This window comes from Mustela erminea, chromosome 6 (assembly GCF_009829155.1).
Source record: "Mustela erminea isolate mMusErm1 chromosome 6, mMusErm1.Pri, whole genome shotgun sequence".
NCBI lineage: Eukaryota > Metazoa > Chordata > Mammalia > Carnivora > Mustelidae > Mustela > Mustela erminea.
The window spans coordinates 19,951,022-19,970,000 of NC_045619.1; the positions used below are offsets into that span (position 1 = coordinate 19,951,022).

The 18,979-nt window shown below is 35.8% G+C and overlaps 1 protein-coding gene across 2 annotated transcripts in view; it reads left to right on the plus strand.

Annotated features, from left to right (window-relative positions):
- The window catches only part of SLC5A8 (solute carrier family 5 member 8), a 67,005-nt gene that overhangs the window by 36,423 nt on the left and 11,603 nt on the right, over window positions 1-18,979 (plus strand). For both annotated transcript variants that reach the window (XR_004286671.1, XM_032346618.1), the window contains exons 11-13: window positions 6,685-6,771; window positions 10,281-10,486; window positions 17,242-17,345. Coding sequence is in view for 1 of the 2 variants with exons in the window: in XM_032346618.1 (XP_032202509.1) it covers window positions 6,685-6,771; window positions 10,281-10,486; window positions 17,242-17,345 (397 nt within the window). In the remaining variant the exon portion in view is untranslated. The remainder of the gene's footprint in view (window positions 1-6,684; window positions 6,772-10,280; window positions 10,487-17,241; window positions 17,346-18,979) is intronic.

Below are 18,979 nucleotides of genomic sequence, written 5' to 3' on the forward strand. Positions count from 1 at the left end.
TGCTGTTGATTCCATAGAGCATGATCTTGATTTTGTTTATTGGGCCCTTTATTTCTCCTGTGTTATTCCTTATCTCCATGTTAATGCTCTTGCTGAGGACTTCCACTTTCTCAAGTCTAGCAAGTATTTTTATGATCATTACTTTAAATTCTCTATCAGGCGTGTTACTTGTATCTGTTTCATTTAAATCTCTAGCTGTGGGCTTGTCTTGTTCTTTCATTTGGGACAAATTCCTCTATCCTCTCTTTTGTCTAAGTCTCTGGGCTACCTTCTCTGTGTTAGAAAAGTCAACTACATTTCCTCCCCTTGAAGGTAATGGCCTTATGAAGAAGAGGTTATATACTGCCCGGCAGTATAATGTCACCTGCTCTCTAGGGCCTGCACTCCAGAGAGTGTTTCCACGGTGTGCTGCATGCACTTTGCTTACTTTGCTGTTGTGCCCTGGCCACTTTATCCTTCAGATCAATTGTCTACAGATGCTTTCTTTGCCTATTGTGAGAGTATTTGTTCCCTGACCTGAATGTAGGGAATTTTAACTACTGTTACTCTACTCTGCTTATGAAATGAGTCCTGTTGTCACAGCTCCAAAACTGAAGCCCTGCAGAATTCATGGGTAGGGAGACATGGTGTGGGTAGAGGTTTGGGCCAGTCTCCTGGGGGAGAGGGACCACTGTGCTGGCACCAAAACAAGTTGGGCAGTTCCACTGGAGATGGGCAGTTCCACTGGAGTTGGGGAGGGGGATAGGCCTTGGTGTAAGCAAGTTAGGTAGTAAGTGTCAGCACCATACTGGTTCCCACAGGTGGCCCTGTGCTTATGCTGAGGGGCAGTGGAGGCCAGTTATCTTTGTTCCTGGAGGGATCTCTCCATGAATGCTGCCAAGAAGAGCAAATAACCTCCCCATTATGTGCCCCAGGCACTTCAGATTGCTATTTCCATGCAGTATGTTCGTAGGCTATTTTCCCTGCCTTCTCTCCAAGAGTAGCCCCGATTTCCCTGGGTTCACCTCAAGCCAAACCCACTAGTCTTTTAAAACTCTACGTTTTAAGCCCTGCTGGTTGCAAGAACTCATGAAACTCAGCCCCTTTACTTTCCAAACCAATCGCTGTAGGGCATCATCTCCCCTGTGTGCTTATCTGTCTCTTGCACTTCCCTGGGACCACAGCTCTCTCTCTACCACAATGGCCAAGATCTATCTCTCCCAAACCAAGTCTCCACACTTCCTACTTTCTGCCATGTGGCCTCATATCTACCTTTAGTTGTGGCATTTGTTGTTCTTCCAGTCTTCAAGTCAATTTCTGGGGTATGTAGGATGATTTGATAGTTATCTAGTTGTATTCGCGGGACAAGGGGAGCCTAGAGTCCTCCTACTCAGCTACCATCTATCTCCCTCCTTATCCCAATATTTAATTTTTTCAAAGTGATTATAAGTGATATTGTACTTTTAATGTTGGTGTCCATGTGTTTGTAAATATGTAGAAATATAATTGATATATGTATATTTATGCTGGATCCTGAGACCCTGCTGAATTTATTTATTAGTTCTTGGGATTTTCTACACAGTCATGTCATCTTCAAAAAACGACAGTTTTATTTCTTCCTTTACAATCTGTATGTATAGCTTTTATTTCTTTATTGCACTGGCTTTAACTTCCACATCAGGTTGAATAAGAGTAGTAAGAGTAGACACCCCTTCTTTATTTCCCAGTCTGAATGAGGAAAATATTTAGTCTTTCACTCCTAGATATAATGCTAGCTGTAAGATTTTAGTAGATGCCCTTTACAAAGTTGAGGAAATTCCCTATTTCAATCTTTCTGAGAGGTTTTTTTATGGATGAATGTTGAATTTTGTCAAGTGCTTTTTCTGCCTTGATTGATGTGGTAATACGATAGTCTTCTTTAGTCCTTTGACATGATGAGTTACATTGATTGATTTTCAAATGCTTAACCAGCCTTGCATTCTTGGAATAAACTTGGTCATGGCGTATAGTTATTTTTATATATTTCTGATTCTATTTGTTAATATTTTATTAAGGATTTTTGCATCATGAGAAATATTGATCTGTAATTCATTTTTTGTAATGGCTTTGTCTGGTTTTGATATCATAGACATTCTAGCTTCATAAAATAAAGTAAGAATAATTAATCTCTATTTTCTTAGAAGATTGTATAAAATTGGTGTTAATGATTTAAATGTTTGGTAGTTATACTCTAGTGAAACCATCTGGGCCTGGGTATTCCTTTTTTGGGTGTTTTAAAATTTTGAATTAAATATCCATAAGTTATAGGGCTATTCAAATTATCTGTTTCATATTGGGTGAATTATGGTAGCTGTATTTTTAAAAAATTGGTCCATTTCATCTAAGTTGTAAAATTTGTGTATGGGGAGTTGTTCATAGTATTCCCTTATTCTATGTTTGGTGTCTGCAGTGTCTGTAGTCTGTAGTGTTTGGTGTCTGTAGTGTTATTGCCTGTTTTATTCCTAATATTGGTAATTTTGTCTTTTTTTTTTCAGTGTTGCTAGAGGTTTGTAAACAAAAATTTCAAAAATCTACCTTCTTATTTATTTATTTATTTATTTATTATTTCCAATTTTATTTATTTATTTGACACAGAGAGAGAGACCATGAGAGAGGGAACAGTCATGGGGGCAGTGGGGAGGGAGAGGCAGGCTTCCCTCTGAGCTGGGAGCTCCATGTGGGGCTTGATCCTGGGACTCCAGGATCATGACCCAAGTCAAAGGCAGCTGCCCAATGACTGAGCCACCCAGGCACCCCCTACCTTTTTCTTTCACTGATTTACTCTATTTTCTATTTAAAATTATTGCCTTTTGTTCTTTAGTCTTTTCTGCTGTTTGCTTTTGGTTTATTTTGCTGTTCTTGAGGTAGGACCTTAGATTATTGATTTGAGACTTTTCCTCTTCTATAGTGTGTGTACTAATTGCAAAAATTTTCCTGTCAGTATTAATTTAGTTGTGTTCCACGACTTTTCATATTTTGTATTTTTAAGTTTCCTTTGAGATGTCCCTTTGACTTATGAATTGTTTAGAAGTATGTTACTTAGTTTCCAAGTGTTCAGAGATTTTCCTATTATTTTTCTGCTATTGATTTCTAGTTTCATTCAGTGTGATCAAAGAGTACATTCTCTATGATTTTAATTATTTTAAATCTGTTGAGGTCTGTGTTATAGCCCAGGATATGGCATTTTGGTATATGTTCCATTGGCACTTAAAATTGTACTCTGCTGTTAGGCGCAGTGTTCTCTAAGTATCAATTAGATCCTGCTCATTGATGGTGTCATTGAGTTCTTCAACATCTTCTGATTTTCTGTTTAGTTGTTTTTATCAGTTGGTGACAGTGGAATGGTGAATTCTAAACTATAATTGTGTATTTGTCTATTTTCCTTTTAGTTCTATCAGTTAAAAAATTTTTTTTTTAATTTCTTTTCTGTGTAAGTTCTCATTTGGTGCATGTATATTTAAGATTTCTGTGTCTTGGTGAATAATTATTTTGTTATTTATAATATTTATCTCTGATAATTTTATTTACCTAAAGTATAATTTATATGATATTAATGTAGTTACTCCTACTTGCTTTTGATTAATGGTTGCTTGATACACCTTTTTTTTTCATCCTTTTACTTTCAGCTTGCTTATATTAAATTTTAAGTAAGCTTTTTGGAATCAGCATATAATTGGGCCATGTTTTTAAATATATCCTGCCAATTTCTGTCTTTTAATTGGTGTATTAGACCATCTTCTACACTTAATGTAATTATTGGTATGTTAGGGAGTATGTATGCCATTTTTTGTTTTATGTTTGTTCTTTCTCTTTCCCTCCTACCTTTTTATAAGATACTTAAACACTTTTTAGAATCCATTTTTATTTATCTGTATTGTTTTTTTTTTATAATCATTGCTTTTTTTTTTAATATTTAATTTATTTTTATTTATTTATTTTTTTTATTTCCAGCATAACAGTATTCATTATTTTTGCACCACACCCCGTGCTCCATCTGTATTGTTTTGAGTTTGCCTCTTAGAATAGCATTTTCAATTGTTGCTTTAGGTATTACATAAACATAATACAATCTACTTGTTTTGTCATTTTACCAATTGAGGAAAATATAGAACCTTTATCTCCCTTTATGTCTGTTTACCCAGTTTTTAATACAGTTATCAAATATTTACTCTACATACACTTTGAATTACATTAAAGTATTATAATTTTTGTTTAGACAATCAAATATAACTCAGGAAACTCAAGAGGAGAAGGAATGCCTATTATATTTAGCCATATCTTTGCTTATTATATTCTTTCTTCCTTCCTGATATTCCAAGTTTCCTTCTTTTAATAATTTCTGTTCTTTTTAGAAAACTTTCATTAGCCATTCTTTTAGGATATGTCTGCTGGCAAAAATTCTTTATTTCCCTTCATCTGAGGATGTATTGGTTTCCCTTTATTTCCAGAAGATATTTTTGCTGGATATAGGATTCTGTGTCAGCAGTTCTTTTTATCCAGCACTTGAAAAATATGTGCCACTTTCTTCTGGTCCAGTATTTCTGATGATATATTTGCTGCCATTCTAATTATTTTCCCCTACAGGAAAGGTATCATTTTTCTCTGATCACTTTTATAACTTTCTCTTTGTTGTTTTCAGAAATTTATTTCAGTGTGTCTTGGCATTATTTCTTTGTGTTCGTCCTGTTTGGAGTTTTTGCAGCTTTTGAATCTGTAGGTTTATATCTCTTGTAAAATTTGGGAAATTCATACATTATTTCTTTGAATGCTTTTTAGCCTCATTCTTTTCTCCTCTAGGACTCTCATTACCTGTGTTAGATTTTTTTTAGTATACTTGCACAGATCCTGGAAACTCATTTCATTTTTTTAAAGTCCATATTCTCTCTGTTGTTCTGATTAGGTAATTTCTATTGGCCTATCTTCCAGCTACTAATTCTTTCTTCTATCTCCTCCATTCTGCTGTTGAACCCATCTACTAAGATTTCATCTAGTATTTTTCAGTTCTAATAATTTCCATTTAGTCCTTTATATCTGCTGTGTTTTTGTTGAGACATTTTATTTATTTTTTCTCTAAGACTTTCTATTTTAAATTTATTTCAAGCACATGTTAATTACTGAAGCAGTTTTTTCATGGCTCTCTGACACACCTGGACCTCCCCATGATCCAGAAAGTTGAAGGTCACTGTTGAGCAAAGGAGGTCCTTCAAACTCCTGCTTTAGACCTAAGGCTTGGGTCCATTCTGGTTTGTTTGTTTGTGGCATACCAGTTGTTAAAATAGTTTGATCTCATCCTGAGTATATGAATGAATGAATGAATGAATGAATGAATGATATCCAGAAGCTCCAAGCTTATCCAACACATCTAAGCCATAACCAATAAAACTCCTCTGAATATGCTTTTCTCCATAGTCTGCATTATTGCTTATTCCTCCATAGTCTGCATTATTGCTTATAACTCTTATTGTGATTGATTCCCTTCTTTCTTTCCCTTCTTATCAATTCTGGCTGAGTATCTGTAGTGAGGTGTCCTAATAGTGTCATCATAACTCCAAGCCAATTCTTCCTTGCTTCATCTCTAACCAAGGTATTATTTCCTGAAACAGGCTTTTTTTTGGGGGGGGGGGTATATTCCTTATACCTCTAAAACTGGCTCACAGGTCATACTGTCACAGCCTGCTTCATGGGCTATGTGACTTATTTCATATTTTTCAGTGAAGGCTGTCTTCTTTCCTACTGGGCTTTGGTCAAGAGAAGTTGTGAAATCACTCCCTAGGATTATATTCTGAACCCATATCCTCCTCAAACACTAGTTCTTTGTCAACTCTATCCACACCACCACCACAAGGAAGACTTCTGAATTTTTTTAACCTAGAACTGCCATCTATATCCTATAAAATTTTCTTGACTTGATATTTTTTCTTTGATTTACTGATTCTGTTATCAAGCCCCTTTACTCTGTAGACAATATGTCCTCTAATCCTTCTTTTATGCTTCTGTCCACTCTTAAAAATTAACCATTGGCTTACTGGGAACTCACATCTTTTGGAATTTTCAGGTTTTGCATTTCTCCATTATTCACATTGCAACTTTTTTTTCACTAGCATAATTTTGGCACTATACACCAAAGCAAAGGTTTCAATTAGCCAATTAGATTTTAAATCAACATGATTTGAGCAATATTTTTTAAAAATAATCATATTTTTCATTCTAGTTCCATTCCTAGGGAATCAAGGATGGCATTGTGTTTCATTGCCATCTCTGTTCACTTAGCAGTACTTATCCACAGTCTTGTTTTACAGAAGATTTTGAGACTGTCAAAGCACAAAGGAGTGGTGTGATTGATTATTATCACTTGCAGGAACAGTTGGGAGAAGTAGTGTCCTTCTGGGCTTATGAATTCATATAGCTGTTCCTGCTGTCTTGTCGCGACTCTACCTTCTTTATATTCTGCTTCCTTTATTGAAGATACCTGAATGAACAAATGAATAGTTGAGACTGAGAAGCAGAAGCATTCAAGTTCTGATTACCTATTTGTCAATGATAAGGCTGCCATGATTTTGGGGAGGAGATTGATAACTCTAAATCCTCATTCTGATGAAATTACTTTGAAACACTTTAACTTCGTATTTGAGATTGCTAGTTACTGACTTTTTGTTATTTTTGTAGGCAGCACTCAGCATATTTGGCATGGTTGGTGGACCACTTCTGGGCTTGTTTGCTTTGGGCATTTTGGTTCCCTTTGCTAACTCAATTGTGAGTATAAAGAATGAATATGTGTAAAACTTACTTTCCCAACTATAGTAGCAGCTTTCTAATTTTTTCTTAATTTAAAAGATATAGTTCCTTTGATATCTGTCATTAGTGACTTGATGGCTTAAATTACTCATATTGACTTTGCTGGAATATAAAATAAAGTGCTATGCACTGGGATCCTACGTATGTGAAACTAAATGGAAACTGCCAAAATAATATATATTGTGAATATTATATAGCTGAATCGTATAATATTACAGTATAACTATATAACTAAGCATATAATATAGTAGAATATATAATGTAAATAAAGGATATTTATTATGAAACAATACATATTATGTTATACATTATATGTAATATATGTTATGAATATTACATAACTAAAGGAAGATTTTTTGTGGATTTATCTTTTTGTCCTTCTTGAAAGTCATTAGGATTTCTATAAACATTTTGTAAATTTAAAATAAGTTAATTAATATATAGTGTATTATTAGCCTCAGAGGTCACTAAACTCTACCTCTAAAAATCACTAGGATTTATTTTTTTTTTTTTTTTTTTTTTTTTTTTTTTTTTTTTTTTTTAAAGTTTTTATTTATTTATTTGACAGAGAGAAATCACAAGTAGACGGAGAGGCAGGCAGAGAGAGAGAGAGAGAGAGAAGCAGGCTCCCTGCTGAGCAGAGAGCCCGATGCGGGACTCGATCCCAGGACCCTGAGATCATGACCTGAGCCGAAGGCAGTGGCTTAACCCACTGAGCCACCCAGGCGCCCCAAAATCACTAGGATTTAAAGAAAGGAGATCAACAGGCTCAGATGTGAAAGAATTAAGAGCAGTAGAGCTGAGGATACCTGTGAATAGTCAGAGTACAGCAAAGAGAAGTAATAATATAAGCTCCTCACCATCTTGACCAGAGAGTCTGTATTCCTGATATTTAAAGCAATAGTTCCAATATCACAGTTCTGGCCTTAAAGGAGTGATCATAATTGGAATAGTATCCAGAATGAGGTAATACCTCTCTTCTACACAGACATTTTTGGGCTTTAAAGTACTAAATTTTGTTTGGAATAAACGAAATTGAAATTATTTCTCTGAAAGCCAGGAGAAACTCCACTGGGTAGTCCTGCTATAAGCTGAAGTTCAGGAAAAACTGATAATGTATATATGGTTGTTTCATACAGTCATAGAATAACTGCAGAACTATGACTTTGCATTTAGAATTCCATTTTCTTCATGAGGCATTATGGATTGGTAAGATGGCTACTCATAAAGGCCATTACTATTATTATTAATAAGCACTGGATGTTATACACAAACAATGAATCATGGAACAAAAACTGATGATATACTGTATGGCAACTAACATAACAAACATAACATAAATAAAAAAATAAAAAATAATAATTCTTAAGGAAAATAATTCTTAACAGATGGGAGCTACACTTGTGGTAAACATAGCATAATGTATAGAGATGTTGACTCACTGTGTTGTATCCTGAAACTAATGTAACATTGTATATCAACTGTACTCAAATGAAAAAATTTTTAAAAATAATTATTCTCAAATAATTGTCATTAAAGTATCATATGAAAAACTAGTTTGGTAGAAATTAATCCCAGTGAAAGAATAGTTTGTATCTACCTCAGAATGTTGAAGCTTTGATTAGACTCTTTGCATTATTAAATGCACAGTGGTTTACTGAGTGTCTGAAACATTAAGAAAGACTGATTTGGTTTTTGACATTTATTGCCACCATGGGTTGCCTCCAGAATAGCTATGGAAGACTTGGTTCCATATAACCTTTTCTGGGGAGAAGTCTGATATTATTACTCCTGTCATAGGAGGTACCTCTTTTTACTATACTCACATTTTTCATCCGCAGAGTATCTACCCTTGCTTTGGAATGGACTTCCTGCCTTCCTCTCGCCCTCCATCCTTCCCTCCCTTCCTCTCCTTCCCCTTTTCTCCTTCCCTTCCTTTGCTTTTCCTCCTCCTTTCTTTTATCCCTCCTTCCCTCCCTTCCAGTCATTCATTCATTGAATATTTATGAGCTAAACACTGTCCTGGGAATAGAGAATTCTGAATATTTTTGCATTCGTGGGCTTTATAATTTTGTGGATCTTTGATCAAGCCATGTACAATGCTGAGAAGCAAGTCTGGCTTGTCAACAGTTGGCCACACTACTATTCCAATCTAATATTATTGAAAAAAATATTTATTGCATGCCTGCTATATGTCCAGCACTCTAGTAAGTGCTGAGATACCAAAACCAAAAAAATCTAATTCTGCTTTCAAGGTTCACATCTTAATGAAAGAGCTCATAGTGTTTGTCCCCAACATAAATCTTCTGATCTTGTCATCAGCCTTCATCTTATCCCATCAATACACCATTCTTTTTCCCTACCCTATTATTTTGCTTGTTTTTTCCCTTACTTCAAGTATTCTCCCCTGTCTTCTCTATGGGGAGCCCAAGGCACAGGCTGCCCTGTCTGGTCAGTATTCTTTTTTTTTTTTTTTTTTTTTTAAAGATTTTTATTTACTTATTTGACAGACAGAGATCATAAGTAGGCAGAGAGGGAGGCACAGAGAGAGAGAAGGAAGCAGGCTCCCCGCTGAGCAGAGAGCCCAATGTGGGGCTCGATCCCAGGATCCTGGGATCATGACCTGAGCCTAAGGCAGAGGCTTAACCCGCTGAGCCTCCTAGGCACCTCATCTGGTCAGTATTCTTAAAAGAAGGGGGAAATTTTCACCACAGAGGAAGAGGCCCACCAGCTCAAGATTCGCTTTTGTCCCCATAATTTGGAACTGGGGTTTAAATTATTCAGGGTCTAGCAGAGCATCTAGACTGCTGGTGAAAAGCAGAAGCGAGGAACCCATTTTCCAAAGATTGAGAAACCAAATGTCTTCAGAGGAGACATCTCTTTTTGTCTTTAGAAATACTTGGTGTGGTATTATGCACCGTTGCAGTCATTTGTGAAAACTGCTTCCTATTTTCCTCCTAGCTACCCTGAAGCACAATTACAATCATGCATGTTGTTAAATATGGGAATAAACTCTGTGTCTGCTTTCCCCTCCATAGTCTTTTGTGCATTTGGCATACTGTTTGTTCACAGATTAAGCAAAAATAAAGGGGACTGTTGGCCTGGGGTCAACCATGTGACTGTTGTAGTTTTTTGGGTGTGAAGAGAGGAGGATGCCAGAAAAGATTGCTAGTCATGGAAACAGAGTGAAGGAATAGAATTATGAGATTAGAAAAAAAAAAAAAAAAGCAGGTTGAGATAAGGATATGGAAAAGGAATGGAGTTACTGGATCCCCAGGGCTCTGAGATGAGGGACCGCTGGCTCATGCTGCCCTGGACAAGAAGCAAGGATTTTTGGGGAGAGAATGATTTTAGGAGAGAAGCTGGTAAATCTGGCTTGGACCATGCTAAGCTTAATCTTCTGACATTAATTTCTGTCTCAAAGAAAACTACATTATTTTTCTTTTAAAAACATTCTTATTTTACAGGGAGCAATTGTTGGTTTGATGGCTGGATTTGCTGTTTCTCTGTGGGTTGGGATTGGAGCTCAACTTTATCCTCCACTGCCCGAGAGAACGATGCCACTAATCCTTGAAACCTATGGCTGTAACAGCACACACAATGTGACAAATTGGATGACAACCACAGAAATGCCATTTTCTACTAGTGCTTTTCAAGCACACAGTGTGGAAAGGTATTGAATTAAGATTTATAGTGTCATATTTTAAAGAAATGCATGTGACAGATAGAGAACCCCAGTTGCCCAGTTGCTGCAATTTTCCCTAATTCTGAAATGGGTAGAGCCCTTGTGGCTTTCTGGCTATAGTATTTTATTTGGTAACAGCAAAAATTGATGTATGTTCTTAATTTTAATAAAAACCTCTGCCTCACTTACAGATCTGGAGAAAAATTGAATAATAACCAAAAAATTCTGTTATGGTTAAATGCTACCAAATATCAGCTCTAGTTGAATAAAAAATCATCTTGGTGAACTAAAGTGATTTAAAATGAAAAGCAAAATTATAAAAGAAACACTGCTTATATAGGCTTTAAGTATAGCCTTTATAGTCTAAAGTTACAATCATCTAAATATGTTAGGTCATTGCTGTTTGTTTAGATTTAAAGATTCCTGATCTTTAGAGCACTGGCAATGAGTTGCAGCTGTGATCAACTCACTTGCTGGTGTTTTCTGTATGCGGTATACTTTGGGGCTCTGGGTCCTTATTTCATCTGATTTAATGAAATGATGTAGATCTATAGGTAGATGAGTGTTTTATAGTACAGTAGATATAAGAGCAAGATTTCTTTAGTGAACAATTAAATGTCTAGCCTTAAAACCTAAACCCTATGGAGATATGCAAGGAATACAAAAATGAGGCTGCTGCCCCCAAATTATTGCCCCCAGTTTCAGCTTTCCTGGAATGAAATCATTAAAGACTCATTCCCTTTGGGTCAAGACGTGCTGTGTCTCCCTTTTAAACTGGAAGCACTCCTGAGAGAAGGAATGTGACTTATTAATAGTGATTCATGTTCAAATCATGAGTTCCTAACTATGAGAATGCTTGCCAATGGAAATTCAAGGCTGATAAATGTTGGTAGTTCCAGAACCTGAGACATTTTGGAGGGAGGTTTGACTAGGTGGGGTGCCGTGGGGTGAGGGGCAGTGAAATGCCGAAAGTGGTTTGGACAAGCATGAAAACACTAATGTTTGTGTGTGGAGGGGGTAGTTGTTAGAGTCAGAAAGGGAGAAAAAAATAATTGAAGGGTACGTGGGAGGACATTCAGGATATACTTCTTGTTTCACAATTTTGCTTAGCATTTGTCCTGACTATGTAAATATCTCTCTTAATTTAAGAGTCTGAGACAAAATAGTTATTTGGATTCTGAAACAAATAAATTAGCTGAAGTTTAGTATGTACCTGGTACCATAATGATTACTTTTATATGTTAGCTTGTTTATAAAATAACAGGTAATAAATAAGAATTTCTAAGAATAAATAACATACTTAGGTCTGGGCTGGCCGTTTATGTAGTATCACAAGAAAGTTGTCCTCTCTTATTCACTTTGATTCCTGCCTTCCAGGAAGTTATAGTCTAGCTGGAGAGGGTGTGCTAATATACACAAAACAATTAATTCAGTAAGTACAGTAAGTATAAAACTAGCACATTGTAAATAGTAATAAATACTTGATGAAGATCTGTTAAAAGAGTGAATATAAACAAAGTTGGAGTGATTAGCATCAAGACTTTAGAGAGGTAGTACTACTTGAAGGATACAGAGGTTGGCTGGAAGGAGAGGGTTTTGAAAGTCACAGAAAATGACCAAAAGGGAAGTTGGACAAGAAAATAAACACTTAAACAATACCCTCTGGTAAGTGGTATTCATAGGTGATCAAGAGAGGCACCCTTCCTGGTAGAGTCAAAGAAACCTTCTTAGAGGAAGATTAATCAGGTGACCAGAGTTGGATAGAAGGGACAGACAGAAGTGGGGCATATTGCTCAGTGGGAAATATATCCAAAAGCATGAAGGTCTGAAGCCACGTGGTATCTTAGGAAATCATACATAGTTCAGTGTCCCTAGAGTACAAGGGGAATAAACTACACAGCTAAAGATGAAACAAAATACTCTTTGGTTGCCTGGATAACATGTTTCCATTACCTAGATACAGTTTTTATTCTTTAAATTCCTTAATGCTTGGGACGCCTGGGTGGCTCAGTTGGTTGGACAACTGCCTTCGGCTCAGGTCATGATCTCGGAGTCCTGGGATCGAGTCCCGCATCGGGCTCCCAGCTCCACGGGGAGTCTGCTTCTCTCTCTGCCCTTCTTCTCACTCATGCTCTCTCTCAAATAAAAAAATAAAATCTTTAAAAAATAATAATAAATTTCTTAATGCTTGATGGGTATACATTGGTAGCCCATCATAGTTTTAATTTGCATTTCCTTTATGATCAACTACATTCAATACCTTTTTTTTTTTTTTAAGATTTTATTTATTTGACAGAGAGAGATCACAAGTAGGTAAAGAGGCAGGCAGAGAGGGTTGGGGGAAGCAGGCTCCCTGCTGAGCAGAGAGCCTGATGCGGGGCTGGATCCCAGGACCCTGAAATCATGCCACCAAGGTGCCCCCATTCAATACCTTTTTATTACATGGGCTGGGTTTTTTGTTTGTTTGTTTGTTTGCCATTTCCATTTGGATATGTACTTTTGTGACTTGGTTGTTGAATTCTTTAATCCAGCTTTAAATGGATTCTCTTTTATTTCTTATTTGAGAATTTGTGATATATTCTAGATAAAATACATATTTTGAAATATTTTTCTCCTGCTTTGTGGGTTGCCTTTTTACTCTTGTAATGATACTATTTTGGTGGTCAGAATTTCTTTATTTTAATTAAGTTCAACTTATAAGACTTTTTTTTCCCTTTCAAGTTTTTATTTAAATTCCAGTTAGTTAACACATTGTGTAATATTAGTTTTAGGAGTAGAATTTATTGATTCGTCACTTACATAGAACACCCGTTGCTCATCACAAGTGCCCTCCTTGATGCAATCACCAATTAAACCCATCCCTCCACCCACCTACCTTCTAGCAACCTTCAGTGTTCTATATACTTAAGAGTCTGTTTTACGGTTTCTTCTATCTTTTCCCCCTCCATGTTCATCTGTTTTGCTTCTTAAATTCCACATCTTACTGAATACGGTATGTGTCTTTCTCTGGCTGACTTATTTTGCTCCACATAACATACTCTAGCTCCATCTATATTATTGCAAATGACAAGATTTCATTCTTTTTTATGGCTAATATTCCGTTATGTATATGTACCACATCTTTTTTATCTATTCATCGGTCAATTGACTTTTGAGCTCTTTCCATAATTTGGCTATTTAGTTGAAAATGCTGCTATGGGGCACCTGGGTGGCTCAGTGGGTTAAGCCTCTGCCTTTAGCTCAAGTCATGATCTCAGGGTCCTGGGATGGAGCCCCACGTTGGGCTTTCTGCTCAGTGGGGAGCCTGTTTTTTCGCTTCTCTCTCTGCCTGGTACTCTGCCTATTTCTGATCTCTTTTGGTCAAATAAATAAAATGAAAAAAAAAATGCTGCTATAAACATTGAAGGGGTCACCTATCTATTTACATCCATATTTTTGTATCCTTTGGGTAAATACCCATTAGTGCAATTGCTAGATCATAGCTTTCTTTTTAAGTTTTTGAGGAATCTCCATTCTGTTTTCCAGAGTGCCTACACCAGTTTGCTTTCGAACCAACAGTGTAAGAGGGTTCTCCTTTCTCCACATCCTTACCAATATTTGTTGTTTGCTATGTTAATTTTAACCATCCTGACAGGTGTGAGGTTATATCTCATTGTAGTTTTGATTTGTATTCCCCTGATGATGAGTGATGTTGAACATCTTCTCATGTCTGTTAGTTACCTGTATGTCTTCTTTGGAGAAATAGCTATTCATGTCTTCTGCCCATTTCTTTTTTTTTTTTTAAATTTTTTATTTTTTTATATACATGTATTTTTATCCCCAGGGGTACAGGTCTGTGAATCACCAGGTTTACACACTTCACAGTACTCTGCCCATTTCTTAATTGGATTATTTTTGGGGGGGTGTTGTTTGATAAATTCTGTATAGATTTTGGATACCAATCCTTTATCAGATATGTCATTTGCAAATATCTTCCAAAGGCTGCTTTTTAGTTTTGTCAATTTTTTCTTCATTGTGCAGAAGCTTTTTTATCTTGATTAAGTCCCAATAGTTAATTTTGCGTTTGTTTCCCTTGCCTCTAGTAAGAAGTTGCTACGGCTGATGTCAAAGAGGTTGCTCCTGTGTTTTCCTCTAGGATTTTGATGGTTTCCTGTCTCACATTTATGTCTTTCATCCATTTTGAATTTATTTTTGTGTGTGGTGTAAGAAAGTGGTCCAGTTTCATTCTTTTGCAAGTTGCTATCCAGCTTTCCCAACACAATTTGTTGAAGAGACAGTCTTTTTTCCATTGGATGTTCTTTCCTGCTTTGCCAAAGATTAGTTGGCCGTATAGTTGTGGGTCCATTTCTGGGTTTTCTACTCTTTTCCACTGATCTATACGTCATTTTATATCAGTACCATACTGTCTTAGTCACTACAGCTTTGTAATAGAACATGAAGTCCAGAATTGTGATATCTCCAGCTTTGCTTTTCTTTTTGAAGTTTGTTTTGGCTATTTGGGGTCTTTTGTGGTTCCATACAAATTTTAGGATTGTTTGTTCTAGCTCTGTAAAAAAATGCTGGTGATATTTTGATAGGGATTGCATTAAATGTGAGATTACTTTGGGAATTATAGATACTTTAAGAATATTTGTTCTTCCTATCCATGAGCATGGAATATTTTTCCATTTCTTTGTGTCATCTTCAGTTTCTTTCAAAAGTGTTCTGTAGTTCTCAGAGCATATCTTTTTTACTTCCTTGTTTAGGTCTATTCCTAGATAGCTTATGGTTTTTGGTGCAATTTAAATTGAATCAGGTCCTTGATTTCCCTCTCTGCTGCTTCATTATTGGTATAGGAATGCAACTGATTTCTGTACATTGATTTTGTATCCTGTTACTTTACTGAATATATGTATTAGTTCTATCAATTTCTGGTGGAGTATTTCAGGTTTTCTACATAGAGTATCATGTCATTTGAGAATTAAACCAAAGACTGTAACAAGAGATAAAGGACAGTATGTCATAATAAAGGTGTCTAACCAGAAAGAAGATCTAACAGTTATAAGTACTTATGCTCTCAACTCAGGAGCACCCAAATATATAAAATAACTGATAACAAATTAAAGGAAATCATTGATAATAATACAATAACAGGAGGGGACTTTAACACCCCACTTATACCAATGACAGATCATCTGAACAGAAAATCAACAAAGAAACAATGGCTTTGAATGACACACTGGATTAGATGGACTTAACAGATATATTCAGAACATTTCATCCTAAAGTAGTAGAATACACATTCTTTTTGAGTGGATATGGGACATTCTCCAGAACAGATCATATTCTAGGTCACAAATCAAGCCTCAATAAGTATAGAAAGATTGAGGTCATACCATGTATTTTCTGATCACAATGCTATGAAACTTAAAGTCAACCATAAGAAAAATTTGAAAAGACCTCAAATACATAGAGGTTAAAGAATATCCTACTAAAGAATAAATTATCAGTCTTTTCCTATATTGTTAGTCCTTTGTGTGTTCCAATTAAGAAATCCTTGCCTATCCTGAGGTCATAAAGAGATTCCTCTAATTTTTCATTTAAAAGCTTTATTGTTAACTATTTCCATAAATGAAATGTAATCTACTTTGTAATTGATTTCTGTAGGTGCTATAATCAAGACTCATTTTTTTCCTATATGGATATTCAGTTAACTAAATACCACTTATTGGAAAGACCTTCCCTTTGCCCCATTGCAAATGAGTATCAAATTTAACTAAACCAGATACTATCTTCTTGGTCTGTTTTTTGATTCTCTATTCTGTTCTATTTTGTCTGTTTTTCCACCAGTAATACTGCATGATCTTAATTTCAATAGCTTACCTCAATGTGTTTCCCTTTTTTCTGGGATCTTGGCCTCTCAATTTCTAATTGCCTGCCTGCCCCATTCTTCCACTTTTTATCCATTGTTCTTAGACAGATGTGTTCTAAATCAAGCTACTCTATTAAAGCTAAAAGTGGGATTCTAGAACAATCATTTTAGAAACATCAGGTCATGTTACTCCTTCATTTAAAATACTGCCACAAGTGCTGTTGCCCAGAGAAGAACCCAAACTTCATACAAATCTAACTACAACAACAAAAAAGACCTCTGCCTTCCTCTCGTCTTGTATTACTCTTCTGTTGCTAATTATGATTTAGTCAGCTGGTGTTTACCTCTGTCTAGGACGCTTTCCTCAAAAACTTCTTGTTATTCATATCTCAGTTCATATGTCATTTCACAAATGCTTTCTCGGACATTAGGGTATAGTTCGTTCTTTCCACTCTGTTTCACGTTACCTTGTTTTATTTCCTTATAGTGCTTTTCACCAGTGGAAATGATTGTATTTATTAGTTTACTTATTTACTGTATTTCTCTCTCCATTAGAATGCAAATTTTATGAGGGCAGGAGCCTTATTAGCTTTTCTTATGGTAGACTTTCCAATGACAAGAACAGTGCCTGGGACATAAAGCAGAGGTGAATGAATACAGATGGACATTTAGTATGATAGTGTATGGTCAAGAATAAGTCAGGCTTTTAATTCTTGATCCAATAAGATAAAGATGGAACAATAGTTTATGACATTAAAAACATTTGTTAAAACATTAAAAACATTGTTAAACATTTTATTTTGACTTTGCCATGCATGTAAATTATCGACACTGCTTTAGTTGCTAGTAGCATTGCATAAAATCTTACAGTTATGCTTTTGTTCTTTCTTAGGACTCCACTGATGGATAACTGGTATTCTTTATCATATCTATACTTCAGCACTCTTGGAACTTTGGTAACGGTATTCATTGGAATGCTAATCAGTTTACCAACAGGTAGATATCGAAACATTAGTATTGCTGTATTTAGATATCAGTTTTTGCTATATCTCTTTTATAGCTATTTATGTTATTTTTCTATAGTCCTGTTAACAACTAGGTTAATTACTTGTTCTATTTTCCTCGTGGGAAATTTGAATGTCTGTACTTGAAAGCAGAAGATCCTATTTGAACCTTTGTTCTACCACTTACTAGCTGCATAAACTTAGGGAAGTCCATATGGTTACTCTGAGGCTTAGCTATCTTATGTGTAAATGAGGATAATAGCAATTGACTTGCCTTTCTCATAAGTTACTGTAGGAAAAAATAAAGTGCTTGACAAAATTGTATGTAGCTACTGCAATGCTAGGATTCTACATGTATTATTACAACAGTCCTGGGTCATGATATTTTCATTGTCCTATGCTGGCTTTTTGTAAACTGTAAAGAAGTATACAATAGGAATGATCATTATAATCTTTATATCGGAACATAGCGTGAGGCTTTTTTCACATGTCCATAAATTTAAAAATGTTATTTTAAAAAACATATTGATAATACACATTTTATACACTGCTCTCTGGGATTTCTATAGAGCTGTTACCCTGGGACTTCATTTTGTCCTCATTTTGTGAATTCCCTTGGTCTCCCTCCTGTGTTGGATTCTCTATTGCCAGTATTCCATTATTTATAATTCTTGTTTATCCCCTTAATTGAATAGAGCACATCCTTTAGCATGTTCTTGAGAAGGTGTAGACAAGAGATTTAAAGATGTGGTGTCTTTTGAAAAAATGTCTTTAATTCTCTCTTATACTTGATTGATTGTTTGAGTAGAGAATCCTAAAAAAATAGCTTTCTTGTTTCTGAAAGGATGTCTTAATTTTCTCCTAAATGATTATATTTTTACTGAGAATGCCAGTGCCATGCTACCTTTTGGCACTTTGCATGGGACTCATTTCACAATGATTGCTTTGCCCTAAGCCCTTGTTATGGTGTTTTCAATCTGGAGACCTATGTCCTTCAGTTTGTGGACATTTTCTTATATTATTATTTTTGTAATTTCCTGTTTTCACTTTCTGGAAACCCTTGTTAGTCAAATGTTTTAGTCTCAGACAGTTATTCTAATTTTCTTCTCTTTTCTCTCGTATTTTCCATCACGTCTTTTAGGTCTACTACATGGGATACTTTTCCAATTACTTTTCCAATAATTCTCAAAGGAGCACTCTGATCCAGTTTTGAGAATAGTCTATAAGGGAAGGAGGGCAGGTAGGAGGCTATTGCAGTAATCCAGGTGAGCGACTGTGGTAGCTCAAAGCCGGGTAGCTGTATAGAGTTAGTGAGAAGTACCAGACTTCCTGATTTCCTGCATTCCCTCACCCATGTACATTTGTAGTAACCAGAGGAGGGGAAGGCAGCTGCACTGCCCTCTTCATCAAAGGTGCAGTCACTAGTCAGAAATCCTATACTTTGTCCTAGTATGTCTGATGTCTTTGTTTGCTTTATGCCACAAAGCTACCAGCGCTATGCCACTTGAAGGAATTCTCTCAGCCATTGTTTTGTGGCTCCTGAATAGCACTGCCTTTCACACTTCTGTGATACCTGTATTTACAATTAACATTATATTAATAATTAGTAGTGATATTAATATAATG